We start from the raw sequence: 13,817 nt of genomic DNA, 5'->3' as shown, positions 1-13,817 counted from the left end.
CACAACCTCCACCTCCCAGGTTCAAGCCATTCTCCTGCCTCAGCTGTCCAAGTAGCTGGGATTATAGGCACCCGCCACCACACCCAGCTAATTTTGTATTTTTACAAAATACAAGGCAAATAAAAGAGATGGGGTTTTCCCATGTTGATCAGGCTGGTCTGAACTCCTGACCTCAGATGATCCACCCATCTTGGCCTCCCCAAGTGCTGGAATTACAGGCGTGAGCCACCATGCCTGGCCGAGAGCTTCATTTTTAACATTAGCTCAAGGTTAATCCCCACAGCTCTCAGCCAAAAACATGACAGGTGCCACTGTGTCTGTCTGGGAGTACTTTTCATAGTTTTACTGAGGCTTCATTGCCAGCGGCCATCCTGACCTTCACGCCATGAAAGTGACAGGCCCTAAAGTCTCCAGTCTGGGCGTGTGCTTGAGCTTTGATGCCCAGGCTGCCTGGTGCAGAGACCACGTGCTCGGGGAGGAAGGCTGTGTCCACGGGGGGACTCCTTTCCTCACACAGAGCATCAGTGATCAGCTCTGGAAGGAGGGTCAGGGTGGTGAGCGTGCAGTCCCTCTGGTCCTCTGGTGCAGTCCCTCTGGCCCTCCGAGCCCCGGCCTAGGCCACCTTCTGCTTGCGCTCTTCCTGTGGAGGAAAGAGGATGGCTCAGCACCACACACTCCTTCCCCCCATTGTCTGCGGGACCCTGGGCTCTGCCCCGGAACGCTGAGGACTGGAAGACCCGCGCAGCAGAAGCCCAGCCCTGGCTCTGCCAACAGCCCTCCCTGGGGCCATGCACTTCCACCACTGATGCCCGGGGGCTCCCTGTCCTTGGGCCAGAAGCTCAAGGACAACTTGTATGACCCTCTTTCCTCGTTTCCTCTTTTCTCCACGTGTGGAGAAACCCTCAGAGGGTTTCGTGCTGGACACTGGCCCTTACCTTGATGGACTCCTCCAGCTGGGACAGGGCCTCCTCGTACCGAGGAACCAGGGGCTGCAGCAGCTTGCTGGAGAGCTCGTGCCGCTGCAACTCAGGCGCCCCAGCTTCAGTCAGCATCTGGAGGAATCTCCTCTCCTGGAGGGAAGTCATGGTGGAAGGGGATTCTTGGGCCAGCCCCTTGTCACCCTCAGGCAGCAGAAACTCCCAAGACCCTCGCAGCCTCACCTGCACTTTCAGGAGGAGCGTGAAGGCCTGTCCAGTTTTCCCAGCACGGGCCGTCCTCCCAACCCTGGAATCAAACACGGCTATCTCCAGACTGGCCCGAGCCTTCAGGGGTCTGATGGAACGACGGCTTCTCTCCACACCAACCCCACCCACACCAGGCGGGACGGTCCCACATACAACGCCCAGGAGCTCACAGTGGTGGCTGCGCCGGCACTCACCGGTGCACGTAGGTTCTCAGGTACTGGGGGGCGTCATAGTTCACCACCAGCTCCACACCCTGCACATCGATGCCTCGGGCGGTGGCATCCGTGCTGATGAGCCTGCGGGGACACACAGCATTGTGGGCCTGCTGTGCCAGGAGCAGGGGCCGTGGCAGCACCGGCCCTGTGGCGGCAGCTCAGGCCTTTCTGGGAACTGGCTGCCATGGGTCCAGGCACAGGAAGCCGATGTGCAGAAGGAAGCACCCTTTAGAGAGGCCCAAGCTGACCCTGGAGTGGCGCCCCCCCTACAGAGGCCCGCCCTGCCCAGGACTCACAGGCAACCCCCCCCCACAGAGGCCCGCCTGCCCAGGACTCACAGGCAACCCCCCCCCCACAGAGGCCCACCCTGCCCAGGACTCACAGGCAACCCCCCCCCCACAGAGGCCCACCCTGCTCAGGACTCACAGGCACCCCCCCCCCACAGAGGCCCTGCCCAGGACTCACAGGCACCCCCCCCCCCCCCCCCCCAGAGGCCCGCCCTGCCCAGGACTCACAGGCAACCCCCCCCCACAGAGGCCCACCCGCCCAGGACTCACAGGCAACCTCCCCCCCCCCCACAGAGCCCACCCTGCTCAGGACTCACAGGCACCCCCCCCCCCCACAGAGGCCCTGCCCAGGACTCACAGGCACCCCCCCCCCACAGAGGCCCTGCCCAGGACTCACAGGCACCCCCCCCCCACAGAGGCCCTGCCCAGGACTCACAGGCACCCCCCCCCCACAGAGGCCCTGCCCAGGACTCACAGGCACCCCCGCCCCACAGAGGCCCGCCCTGCCCAGGACTCACAGGCACCCCCCCCCCACAGAGGCCCTGCCAGGACTCACAGGCACCCCCCCCCCACAGAGGCCCTGCCCAGGACTCACAGGCACCCCCACCCCACAGAGGCCCGCCCCTGCCCAGGACTCACAGGCACCCCCGCCCCACAGAGGCCCGCCCTGCCCAGGACTCACAGGCACCCCCGCCCCACAGAGGCCCGCCCTGCCCAGACTCACAGGCACCCCCACCCCACAGAGGCCCGCCCCTGCCCAGGGACTCACAGCTGGATCTTCCCCTGTTCAAACTGCTTCAGGATCCTCCTCCTCTGGCCAGGCCCGTAGCGCGAGGAGAACTCAGCCACGTCCACACCCCCAAAAGCCTGCACCAGCAGGAAAAGCCTAGGCAGAGAGAAGGCTGCAGCCACGTGATGCTGGGACCAGAGGCTGCCTCTGCCATCCCCACCCAGCTGGGGCCTCACCTGTGGGAGTTCTCTCGGGAGTTGGTGAAGCAGAGAACCCTCGAGAAGCCCATTTCCAGCACCAGGTGCAGGACGACCAGCGGCTTAGAGCTGAGGCTGCAGGGCACGTAGTGGTGCTACAGGGACAGCAGGGGGTGGGGATGGAGGTAGGGGTTGGTTAGGGGCCCCAGGCTCCTGGCACAACCCTCTGCCCAGCCGGTATCCCACTCACCCTGAGCCCAACCGGGAAGGCATACTTCCCCGAGTCCCCGTCCCCATCTGTGTCTTCCAGGCCCCTGTGTGCCAGCCCTGTGGAGAAAAGCCGGGGCTGATGGAGGCCCAGCTGCTGCAGCTTTTCGGGGTTCTGGGTCAGAGTAGCCGAGAAGAGCAGCTTCTGCAGGGGCATCTGGGGACAGCAGGTACTGGAAGAGAAGGGGGTGTTGCTGGCACTGTGTCAGCGGCTGCCTCGAGACTCTAGGGAACGGGATTCTTCACACTACCCACTGTAGAGACTACCGTGGACCAGGGGCAAGGTGAGTCCAGCTCACAGGACAGAACGATGCGGTTCTGTGCACCAGAGCTCAAGCCAGCCTTGTCTCTCGGCACTAAGAAAGGAGAGCTGTACGCAGAGGCCTCTGCTCAGGGGAGGCCAGCACCTGGCCGTGCTGCTGGATACCTGGCGGCTGTCACAGCCTGGGCCTGTCTTCGCTGGAGCAAGGCACAGGGGTCCGCGGGGTCCTCACTCTGGAAGGCAGCCGCCACCACCCGTGGCAGCCAGGATTGATGCATGCTGTCAATCATCCGGTCAGCCTCGTCGATGACCTACGGGAGGCAGGGAGCCCGGGACTGGGTGGCGCGGCCCTGAGCTCAAAGCCCAGGCCCCTGGGGTGGGGACTTACCAGGAAGCGGAGCTGCTGGAGGTTGAATCCTGGGGTCTGGTCGATGTGGTCCACCAGGCGGCCAGGGGTGGCTACCACGATGTCAGCCAAGCAGCGGTACCCATCAGCACTACAGACCAAAGGACGGCTCGAGAGAACGAAGCTTTCTCAAGGGCTTCCGGACAGCAAGACGCTGCCTCACCCCATAGTCCCGACTCCACCCCGCATGGGAAGGGGGCAGACGGGAGCTCCTCCTCTTCATGGGAACCAGGTGGTTAAACTTGGCGGCCCCTCCTCTGCTCCTATGATGCCTTAGGCCACCGGCAGGGCTGAGCAAGGACCCCTTGAAAACCCCACACCCTGACACAACCTACGTTTTCTGGACGAGGCTCTCCTGCTCCTTGGCCAGAGACTTCTGTCCCGTAATCAGGCAGACTCTCAGAGGTGTGGCATCTGTGTAGATGTTGAAAACTTTGCTCACCTGCAGGAGAAGTCTGTCACTGGCCTGGAGATAGCTGGTGTTCCCCCACTGCAGCAAAAAGGACCCCAGATCTAGTCTGGGTCACCCAGGGGCTGACTGCTGTGCACTCAGGTCTAGGGTCCGCGTACCTGCTGGGCCAGCTCCTTGGTGGGCAGCACGACCAGGGCACGGATGTGGCAGACCACTCTCGACAGCAGGGCCTGAGGAGGAAGGGGCTCCTGCGTCAGCAAGGCTATGACCTGCCCTCTGCACACCCGCTATAGATGAAGGGGACCCTCACACAGACCTGCACCACAGGGATGACGAAGGCCAGTGTCTTTCCACTGCCTGTCGGAGCAGAAACACAGAGGTCGCTAGGCCGGTAGCCGCCTCTGCCCACCAGAAACCCACAGGCCGCGCTCTCCAGGAGGGCGGGAATCACAGCTGCCTGGACTGGACGAAGAAAGGCGAGAGAGAAGTCATGTTTACGCCTGGGCCTGCCGCTTCCCTGCCTGTGACCTCTGGGCTGGGCCACCGTGCTGGAGGCCTGGGAACCACTCCCCCGAGGAATGGCACCAGGGCCCAAAGGAACATCAGCCTCAGGAGACCCAAGTGGGAACCATGAGCTTGAGGGTGCTGAGACCACACTTGGCACCGATGTGGCAGGGACGCCAGACCCTGGCCATGCACAGCCTTCTGTGTGGGTGCCCAGGGAGGTGTTCTCTCAGCTGCCGGCCCGGGGCTGGGGCACCTGGAAAGTACGACGAGATGCCATGTGCCCGCAGCTGCTTCTGCAGGTCAGGGTGGACCTCAGGGACGTCCTCGATAGGAACCAGGTCTTCGTTGACGTTCTTTCTGACATAGCTGGGCTCAGCCAGCCACCTTGGCAGGAAAGGCTGGACCTGCCATCAAAAAGAGAGGCCAGGTGAGCAGCTTCCAGGCTCTCACACAGAACCAGCCCAGGGTGGCAGAGGCTGGGGGAGGGAGGCCGGGGAAACCTGTAGTCTCCAGCTCCTCCTCAGCCCCAGGATGCGCTTCCCATGCAGCCTTCACAGAAGTTAAACAGCAAAAGTGGACGCTACTTGCTGAGCAAACTCACCCGTAGTCTCCCATCAACCCACAGTGGCACCCACCCTCCCGCACCCAGGAGGCCCTGTGACCTGGCGCTCGCCTGCCCCAGCCACGCCGGCGTCCCTGCCTCGAGACCTCTGCCTGGCATCCCCAACCCTCAACTTTGACCTGGCTTCACGTTTTCGCATCCCAGCTCGAAGAAAACCTTCTCCATCCGCCCTACCTAAGGTGCCCAAGCACTCTGCCGAACTTCTCGTTTTCTTCACCTGCCTCGCCAGAGATCTCTACCAAAAACCACCCGTGCTAAGCAAAAACACCAACGGCCAGGGGCTTGCGGAATGGCCTCTGACTTGCTCCCGAGGCGGTGAGCGCACAGCAGGAGAACCCCCCCCCCCGCACGTTCACGCAAGCACATCCTGCAGGAGAACTAGCGCGGCGGGAGGGCAGGGGCAAGCCTAGCAGAAAAAACGGGAGCTTCGCACATGCAGGATCCAGACCCCTAGGGGATGAAACTGCAGGCCTGGCAGCGAAGCGCGTCTGTGACCCAGGAGCATTCGCTCAACGATGCCTTCCGGGGCGACCGCCACACTTAAGAATCTGCGCAGCCTTCCCTCCCACGCCGACCACCCTTCCGACCGCCGCCGCTCACCTTCGGCGCCTTTCTCCTCCCGAACCCCCCCAGCACCAGGCCGGGGACCAGGGGTCCGACCGCCTCCTCCAGGGCCCGTCCGTCCGGGGCCGCCTCGGCGCTGGCGCTGCGCTCCCCCGGCGCCTCCTCGCTGCTCCCTGAGCTGGGCTCCCCAGGCGCATCCTCGCTGCTTTCTGCGAGGCAGACACCCACCGGCCAGCGCGTCAGCACCGAGTCGCCGGAGCCCCGGAGGGGCCCGCTCGCCCCGCGACCCACCTGCGCCCGCGTCCTCGCCGTCCGCCTTCCGTCGCTTTCCCTGCCGCGCCTCCGGGCTGCCCGACTCTGCGCCGTTCACCCGCCGCCGCCGCCGGGGCCGCCGTCGCCTCCTGGTCGCCGACTCGGTCGGTGCAGCCGCCTCGGGCGCCGCGGGCTCCCGCTGCTGCTGCCGTTCGCGGGCCCGGCTCTGCAGCCGCTCGAGCAGCGCGCGGGCCCGGCCGTGGGCCCCGGCCTCCGCGCCCTCCGGTCCCCCCGCAGCTGCCGCCTCGGGGCCCTGGTACCGCGCGACGTAGAATAGCGACATGACCAGCGGCACGCCTGGGACTCAAGCTCGGCGCGCGGCGATGATGTCGGCGGCACGTCTGAGACTCGGGCTCGCCGCGAAAGATGGGGTTTGGGTACGGCGCGTAGAGATGACGTCAGGCTCTACGCGCAGTGGTGACGTCAAGGGAGCGCCGGCGGCTGGGTATCCGCGTTTTCCCGTGTTGGCGGCGGCATGGAGCGGGAGCCGGGCGCCGCGGGCGTTCGCCGGGCGCTGGGCCGCAGGCTGGAGGCGGTACTGGCGAGCCGCAGTGAGGCCAACGCCGTTTTCGACATCCTGGCCGTGCTCCAGGTGGGTCCGGCAGCGTCGCAGGGCCGGAGTCGCGGCCCGGGAGCGAGACTTGAATGGGGGTCTGGGGCGGCAGGGCCCTAGGAGGTTCAGAGACGGCGTTGGAGGGTCAGGGTGGGAGGCGTGTGGATCACGGGTCGGGGGTGACGGGGTTGGCGTCCCGAGGGGGAAGGGAGCAGGGGTGGGGGGCGGCCGAGGCAGGGGCGAAGGTGACAGTTCCCGGCTGGGCACCCTGCCGCCGCCTCTCCTGCAGTCTGAGGACCAGGAGGAGATCCAGGAAGCAGTCCGCACGTGCAGCCGTCTTTTTGGGGCCTTGCTGGAGCGGGGAGAGCTGTTTGTGGGCCAGCTGCCTTCTGAGGAGATGGTCATGACAGGTGAGCCCTGGAGGGCCCCGGGGCTGCTCTTCTCTTTCCGTGGGTCGGAGGGAGGCTTTGTCACCATGGGATGAGCGCCCCCAACCCTGTCACAGACCGTGCAGGCTGGTGGGAGGACACACCAAGCCCCGCGGAGGATGGATGCAGGGGTGACGTGGGTACTGTGTAGCTGGGTTTAGGTGAACATTGGACAAGGTACGACTTTTTGTCTGTCTGCACCCCTTTTGTAATTTCATGTTGATTGATCTTGACATGGTCACTTAAACTCGGAACTTCCTTTATGTCCCCATCCTGGGGACATCAGGTCTTGGAGTAAAGTGAGGAGATGTGGATCCTGCCCCTGGCAGCTTCCCTGAGGCAGTCCTGGGGTAGGAGCTGCTCTTCCTGTTTGCAGGGCTCAGGGAACCTGCCGGTCCCAGCACAGGTCTGGGGGCCATAGCGACCTGTTTCCACCTGTGGAGGCTGAGTAGAAGACAGTGAGAGGGTGGAGCCAGGCCTGAGACTTTGGGCGGGGCCCCCTAACCTGTCTGCAGGGTGCCAGGGAGCCGCACGGAAGTACAAGGTGTGGACGAGACACCGCTATCACTGACCACCCTAACCTGTCTGCAGGGTCCCGGGGAGCCACACGGAAGTACAAGGTGTGGATGAGACATCGCTATCACAGCTGCGGCAACCGCTTGGGAGAGCTTCTGGGCCACCCGTCCTTTCAGGTCAAGGTGGGTCATTGGGCCGGACTCATCCGTGTCCATCTCCTGCACCCCCACTCCCAGGCTATCCACAGATCAGAGGTCTAGGGCTCCCACAATTGTCCAGGGAAAGCTGCTTCCTTTCTTTGGCTCATGGAAGTGCCACCTTGTGGGTGTTCAGCCCCGTTTACAAACATGACTATCGAGTCCTGTACCGAATATTGAAGAGGCAGAACCTGTGTTCACCTCCAGCGGCATCAACGGGCATCCCTGTTTGCGTAGAGCACACACATCAAGCCTCAGGCCAGTCCACAGATGTGTTTGCTCGGCCCACACTGTGGTCTGCAGCCATGGGAATGCATTACGAACTTTTTAAAATCTATGTTGAGAAATAACTGACGCACAGTTTACCGTTTAAAATTGACAAGTTGGCCGGGTGCGGTGGCTCAAGCCTGTAATCCCAGCACTTTGGGAGGCCGAGACGGGCGGATCACGAGGTCAGGAGATCGAGACCATCCTGGCTAACGCTGTGAAACCCCGTCTCTACTAAAAATACAAAAAAAACTAGCCGGGTGAGGTGGCGGGCACCTGTAGTCCCAGCTACTCGGGAGGCTGAGGCAGGAGAATGGCGTAAACCCTGGAGGCGGAGCTTGCAGTGAGCTGAGATCCGGCCACTGCACTCCAGCCGGGGCGACAGAGCAAGACTCCGTCTCAAAAAATAAAAATAAAAATAAATAAATAAAATTGACAAGTTAGCATTTGTTACTGTGTTGACATTTGTGCAGTGGTTACCACTATCCCAGAACATCTTCGCCCCAAAAAGAAATCCTGTACCAGTCAACATCGCTGCCATGTCCCCCCGCCATTCCACACCAACCCCCAGGCACCCACTCATTTAGTTTCTGGGTCAGTGGGTTTGCTTTCTCTAGACGCTCGTCATAAGGGGGATCATGTGGTATGTGGCTTCCACTCATCAGTGTGTCCGAGGCTGGTTCCCCCCTGCAGCTGAGCAGCATCCCGTTGTGCAGCACGCGCCGGTCAGCTGCTCGTGTGTTGCTGGGCAGTTGGGTCGTTTCCACCTGTGGCTGTTAAGAACAGCAGACTGTGAACGTTCATGTACACACTTTTGTGTGAACATGTTTGTTTTGCTTGAACGTGCTTCAGTAGTGGAATTACAGGGCCACACGGCAGTTCTGTGTTTAAGATTCTAAGGAACTGCAAGACTGTTTTCCACAGCAGCCTCGCCATCTTACACTCCCACTGGCAGAGTATGAGTGTTCCATACTCCACGTCTTTGCCAACGCATCTGTCTCTAGTTATAGTCGAGTTGCAGACTTCTAAAAGCTGGGGAGATGCCATGTGAAAATAACCAGCGTCCCGCTTCTCACAAAGAAATAATCAGTTCTGTCAACACTGGGGTCTAAGTTTGTTCATGGCTGTAATTGGCTGGAGGGAGAGTCAGGGACAGCTCTGAGACAGGCGCCTGCTCCTGTCGTCCCACACGTGGCTCTTTTGCTTTGTGGTGTCATCTGCCTGGGCCCTGAAAGTACTGAGTTTGCCACCCTGAGATGAGAGCTTCTGAACCTGGATCTGAGTTGGGCAGCATGCTGGCGTCACACCGTGGCATTCCTGTGATACAGGTGATGAGAGAGTAGTCAGGTGGCCGTAAAGCAGACCTGGGCTGTGTGCCTTTCCCCGGCCAGACTCTCGTGAGCACTGGATCTCTTTAACTCAAGATCTTGTCATGCCCGTGTCGTGGGTGGGACACGGAAGACCGGAGTGCCATCTGGTGGCGTGTGGAACAAGAGAAGGCCAGGACGCCCTTTTCTCAGCTCTGGGCCTGGTTGTGAGGGGCTCCCTGACTGGGCTGAGCTCTGGGCCCATCTGTGGGGTGAGGGCATCACAGCCACCCTGCACTGCCCCCTTCCCAGGAGCTGGCCCTCAGTGCACTCATGAAGTTCGTGCAGCTGGAAGGAGCACATCCCCTGGAGAAGCCCAAGTGGGAGGGCAACTACCTGTTTCCCCGAGAGCTCTTCAAGGTGAGGGCCTTGCTGGGGCATCTGGGGGCCTGGCTGGCTGGCCAGAGCCCAGGGTGGCCCTGTAGTGGGGGCGGGGCCTGCTGAGCTGAGCCTGGCTGTTGGCTGGAACCTTCCTGGGCTCCTGTGCGTGTGGGGTGCCTCTCATGGCCCACCCAACCAGGAGGAGTCTGAGTAGGGGGGCTTGGTGGGGCGGGGCTGCCTGCCTGGGCCAGGCAGGGCTGCTCACTGGTCCTTGCCCCCAGTTGGTGGTGGGAGGCCTGCTTTCTCCTGAGGAGGACCAGAGCCTGCTCCTGTCCCAGTTCCGGGAGTACCTGGACTACGACGACACCCGCTACCACACCATGCAGGCGGCCGTGGAGGCCGTGGCCCGGGTCACTGGCCAGCACCCCGAGGTGAGTGACGGGGCCTGTCAGCAGCATCATGCTGGTGCCTCCCGGGAAGGCAGGGGCTGGGGGGTGGCATCCAGGCACTCAGGCACTCAGGTCCGGCTCCGCAGGTGCCCCCGGCCTTCTGGAACAACACCTTCACGCTGCTGTCTGCCGTGAGCCTGCCCCGCCAGGAGCCCAGCGTCTCCAGCTTCTATGTGAAGCGCACGGGTGAGGGTACTGAGGGCCAGGGGCGGACAGGGCTGGGCCTTGGTCTGCCTCCCCCGCGGGTGAGGTGACCTTTGTCCTTGCTTTCCCTGCAGAGCTGTGGGACACCTGGAGGGTGGCTCACCTGAAGGTGAGTGGCCTCCGGAGAGCCGGGCACCCTCCCGGGCTTGCAGGGTGCATGTGGGGTGTGTGTGAGACCCCATGCAGGCTGCCGCCTTCCTCACAAGAGGAAGCTCCCAGGGTACAGGTGGCAGCTCGCACGGCCACCGGGTCACTCACAGAAGTGTGGGAGGTGGCAAGGCCTGTGAACTCGGGGCCCTCCTTTGGGTCAGAGGCCACCACCACCTCTCGGAGTCTGAAGCCTCTGGTGCCATCCGTGGGCCCCGCGGGCTGTGTTGGGCGCAGCCCCCTCTTGGCCCTTGTCTTGCCACGGCTTCCTTCCTGGCTGTTCTGGGACCCCAGCCTTGAGGGCCAGGTGCTCCTGACTTGAATGGTGACAGGAAGAGGGACGCGGGGGTCAGAAGAGTGGAGAGCGGGCTTGCGTTGGCTCAGGGCTGAGCTTCAGTGTGCCCTGGCAGCTGCCTGGGCTCTGGGTCTGGGGTCGGGAGGGCAGCAAGTACAGTCTGGACCCTGTTGCAGGAACACAGGAAAGCTTTCCAGACGATGTGGCTCAGCTTCCTCAAGCACAAGGTAGGGGCCAGGCTGGTTGGTGAGGGCGGGGGCAGCACCCGGGTCTCCCCAAGGGCGGAGGCCTCACCCTGACCTGCCGCCCTCGCCCAGCTGCCCCTCAGCCTCTACAAGAAGGTGCTGCTGATCGTGCACGACACCATCCTGCCGCAGCTGGCCCAGCCCACGCTCATGATCGACTTCCTCACCCGCGCTTGTGACCTTGGTGAGTGCGGCCGCCTGGTTCACACCACACCCCAACCCCCCTCGGTGAGTGCGGCCGCCTGGTTCACACCACACCCCAACCCCCCTCGGTGAGTGCGGCCGCCTGGTTCACACCACACCCCAACCTCCCTCGGTGAGTGCGGCCGCCTCACTCACACACCGCTGCCTCACTCACGCCGGGAGCAGCGCCTCCCATACCCCCAACCCCCTAACCCCCACCCCGTAGCACCTCTTCCCCAACCCTGCAGCCTCCACCCCCCACTCCCCTGCCCTGCATGTGGTCTCCAGCTTTGTGTCCGTGGGCGCTGTGGGAGGGGACAACAGGGGCAGGGCCACACTCCACAACTTAATCTCAGCGTAGGCAGGGAGTGGGGTGGGGTGGGAGCGAGGTCACTGCAGCTCCGGCGTGTGTCTGTCTGTCTGCAGGTGGGGCCCTCAGCCTCTTGGCCTTGAACGGGCTGTTCATCTTGATTCACAAACACAACCTGTGAGTGTCTCCAGGGGTGCAGGTCTTCCCCGTCCGCCCAGCCCTGGTCACCTGTCCCCCTCCCACCCTGCCCCACGGGGTCCCCGCTCTTCTCACAGGCCCTGGCATTGGAGCCCCTGGGCGGGAGGAAGGGGTGCCGAGTGACACCCTGGCCTTGGAGGCCTCAGTTCCTGGGCCCTGCTCCATCCACTGCTGCTTCCCCGCCGGCCCACAGGGAGTACCCCGACTTCTACCGGAAGCTCTACGGCCTCCTGGACCCGTCCGTCTTTCACGTCAAGTACCGGGCGCGTTTCTTCCACCTGGCGGACCTCTTCCTGTCCTCCTCGTGAGTCCCCCGCACCGGGCTCTGCCTGCTCTGTGCTTCTGCAGCCTGGGGCCAGGGGAAGGTGGCGGGGGCTAGCGGTCCAGGCCCTGTCTCACAACCGCTGCCCTGCACAGCCACCTCCCTGCCTACTTGGTGGCCGCCTTCGCCAAGCGCCTGGCCCGCCTGGCCCTGACGGCTCCCCCCGAGGCCCTGCTCATGGTCCTGCCTTTCATCTGTAACCTGCTGCGCCGGCACCCCGCCTGCCGGGTCCTCGTGCACCGCCCACACGGCCCTGGTGAGTCGCGGGGCTCTGGGAGGCCGGGCCAGACCTGTGGCAGGGGTGCCTGGTGCCCTGGAGAGGCGGACAGCAAATGAGCGTCCGCATCTCATTCCTAGAGCTGGACGCCGACCCCTACGACCCCGGAGAGAAGGACCCAGCCCAGAGCCGGGCCTTGGAGAGCTCCCTGTGGGAGCTTCAGGTGAGGGCGCTGCTGCCACGCCCAGGGGCCTCCCGAGCCATCCTGTGGCCCCTCAGAAAGCCCAGCTCCCCACGCCACCTCCTGCAGAGCCTCGTGCTACGTCCCCCACTGGCCACTGGCCACCAGGGTTTGTGGGTGCTTGGTGCTTGGCCTTCTTCCATGGCTCTGCCCCTACCCCACCCACTCTGGTTAGGAGCATAGGGAGGTGGTGGCTGGGGGCACAGGGCGGGGGCCTGGGGCAGCTGCCCCTTGACGGCCCTGCTGCCCCAGGCCCTCCAGCGCCACTACCATCCTGAGGTGTCCAAAGCCGCCAGCGTCATCAACCAGGCCCTGTCCGTGCCCGAGGTCAGCATCGCACCGCTGCTGGAGCTCACAGCCTATGAGGTATGCGACTGGGGCCGGGGTGCAAGGGCCTGGGCCCCAGGACGCTGAGCCAAGCCTGAGAGCCACCGTCCTTTGTCCTTTGCAGATCTTTGAGCGGGACCTGAAGAAGAAGGGATCCGAGCCAGTGCCACTGGAGTTTATCCCAGCCCAGGGTCTGCTGGGACGGCCGGGCGAACTTTGTGCCCAGCACTTCACACTCAGCTGACACTGGCCCACCTGTAAATAAATGATTTTGCAGGAGAGCGGCTCGGAGTGTGGACAGGGGCGGCTGGATGCCTCTGCCAGGCCGAGGGCCTCACATCCACCTGAGCCCACCAGGCACATGGCAAAGCGAGGCCCCTGCCTCCTCCACAGCCTGGGACGGCATGGTGGGGAACCTGAGGCGTGGTCTTTCCCAGGGCCTCTGGCCCACCAGTGTCACAGGTCACCCAGCCTCCCTCACTCCCCGGGCCCCAGTGACCTCACTGCTGACGTTACACTCCAGACACCTGGGAGGGAGCTGGGGGCGGTTCTCTGCCTGGGTCAGTTGTGGCGGGAGGTGTGTGTGGTGTATGTACAGGTATGATGTGTGTGGGAGTGGGGGGGTGTTGGTGTGAGTGGGGAGTCCAAGTGACTGGGGGGACTTTGGTTGTGAGTAGGGGGTGTTTGTGTGAATGGGGGGTTGGTGTCAGTGGGGAATGACTTGAGTCGGGGGTTCCCACCCTGACTGTGTCCTGCTGATCCCGCCTTTGTTCTGGGAGTCCCGTGAGGCCCCGAGTGGATGCTGCGTAGAGTTACAGGCAGTGCCTGGGCCCCTCTGGAGTTTCCCCCCATTGGGAGGCCCTGGTCCAGCTGCAGTGGAGTTTTCCTGCCGTGGGAGGCCCTGGTCCAGCTGCAGCGGAGTTTTCCCGCCGTGGGAGGCCCTGGTCCAGCTGCAGCACAGCCTTGTTATTGGGGTGTTTCTATTCAGGGGACCCAATTTGTACCAAACAAACCAGGTTTTCTGTCTACATGGGGACCCCCAGTTTCCTTTTCACAGTCTGCTTA

General features: G+C 63.3%; 2 protein-coding genes across 3 annotated transcripts in view; one reads left to right on the top strand and one right to left on the bottom strand.

Annotated features, from left to right (window-relative positions):
• The window catches only part of NOC4L (nucleolar complex associated 4 homolog), a 28,348-nt gene extending 15,315 nt beyond the window's left edge, over positions 1-13,033 (top strand). The window contains exons 1-15 of one of the 2 annotated variants that reach the window (XM_033220067.1): positions 6,336-6,557; positions 6,808-6,928; positions 7,538-7,644; positions 9,546-9,653; positions 9,896-10,045; positions 10,150-10,249; positions 10,342-10,376; positions 10,886-10,936; positions 11,027-11,138; positions 11,564-11,624; positions 11,839-11,949; positions 12,063-12,223; positions 12,325-12,407; positions 12,678-12,791; positions 12,877-13,033. In XM_033220067.1, coding sequence (XP_033075958.1) covers positions 6,441-6,557; positions 6,808-6,928; positions 7,538-7,644; positions 9,546-9,653; positions 9,896-10,045; positions 10,150-10,249; positions 10,342-10,376; positions 10,886-10,936; positions 11,027-11,138; positions 11,564-11,624; positions 11,839-11,949; positions 12,063-12,223; positions 12,325-12,407; positions 12,678-12,791; positions 12,877-12,996 — 1,551 coding nt within the window. In that variant the 5' untranslated portion in view covers positions 6,336-6,440 and the 3' untranslated portion in view covers positions 12,997-13,033. Of the gene's footprint in view, positions 1-6,335; positions 6,558-6,807; positions 6,929-7,537; positions 7,645-9,545; positions 9,654-9,895; positions 10,046-10,149; positions 10,250-10,341; positions 10,377-10,885; positions 10,937-11,026; positions 11,139-11,563; positions 11,625-11,838; positions 11,950-12,062; positions 12,224-12,324; positions 12,408-12,677; positions 12,792-12,876 lie in introns of those variants that run through there. The other variant, XM_033220066.1, reaches the window with a different exon arrangement.
• Positions 251-6,287, bottom strand: DDX51 (DEAD-box helicase 51). Its single transcript, XM_033220065.1, has 15 exons — positions 5,945-6,287; positions 5,690-5,862; positions 4,721-4,871; positions 4,277-4,422; positions 4,119-4,190; positions 3,884-3,990; positions 3,531-3,639; positions 3,308-3,453; positions 2,864-3,053; positions 2,653-2,768; positions 2,456-2,572; positions 1,379-1,480; positions 1,161-1,224; positions 936-1,070; positions 251-640 (listed from the first exon to the last, which is right to left on the bottom strand). Exons 1-15 carry the CDS (start codon positions 6,246-6,248, stop codon positions 614-616), a joined length of 1,959 nt encoding a protein of 652 aa, XP_033075956.1. The 5' UTR covers positions 6,249-6,287; the 3' UTR covers positions 251-613.
• Positions 13,034-13,817: the final 784 nt, after the last annotated feature.

The sequence above is a fragment of the Trachypithecus francoisi genome, unplaced genomic scaffold (assembly GCF_009764315.1).
Source record: "Trachypithecus francoisi isolate TF-2019V2 unplaced genomic scaffold, Tfra_2.0 Lachesis_group11, whole genome shotgun sequence".
NCBI lineage: Eukaryota > Metazoa > Chordata > Mammalia > Primates > Cercopithecidae > Trachypithecus > Trachypithecus francoisi.
Note: the sequence above shows the minus strand (reverse complement) of the source record. Positions and strands in the feature narration are given on the sequence as shown.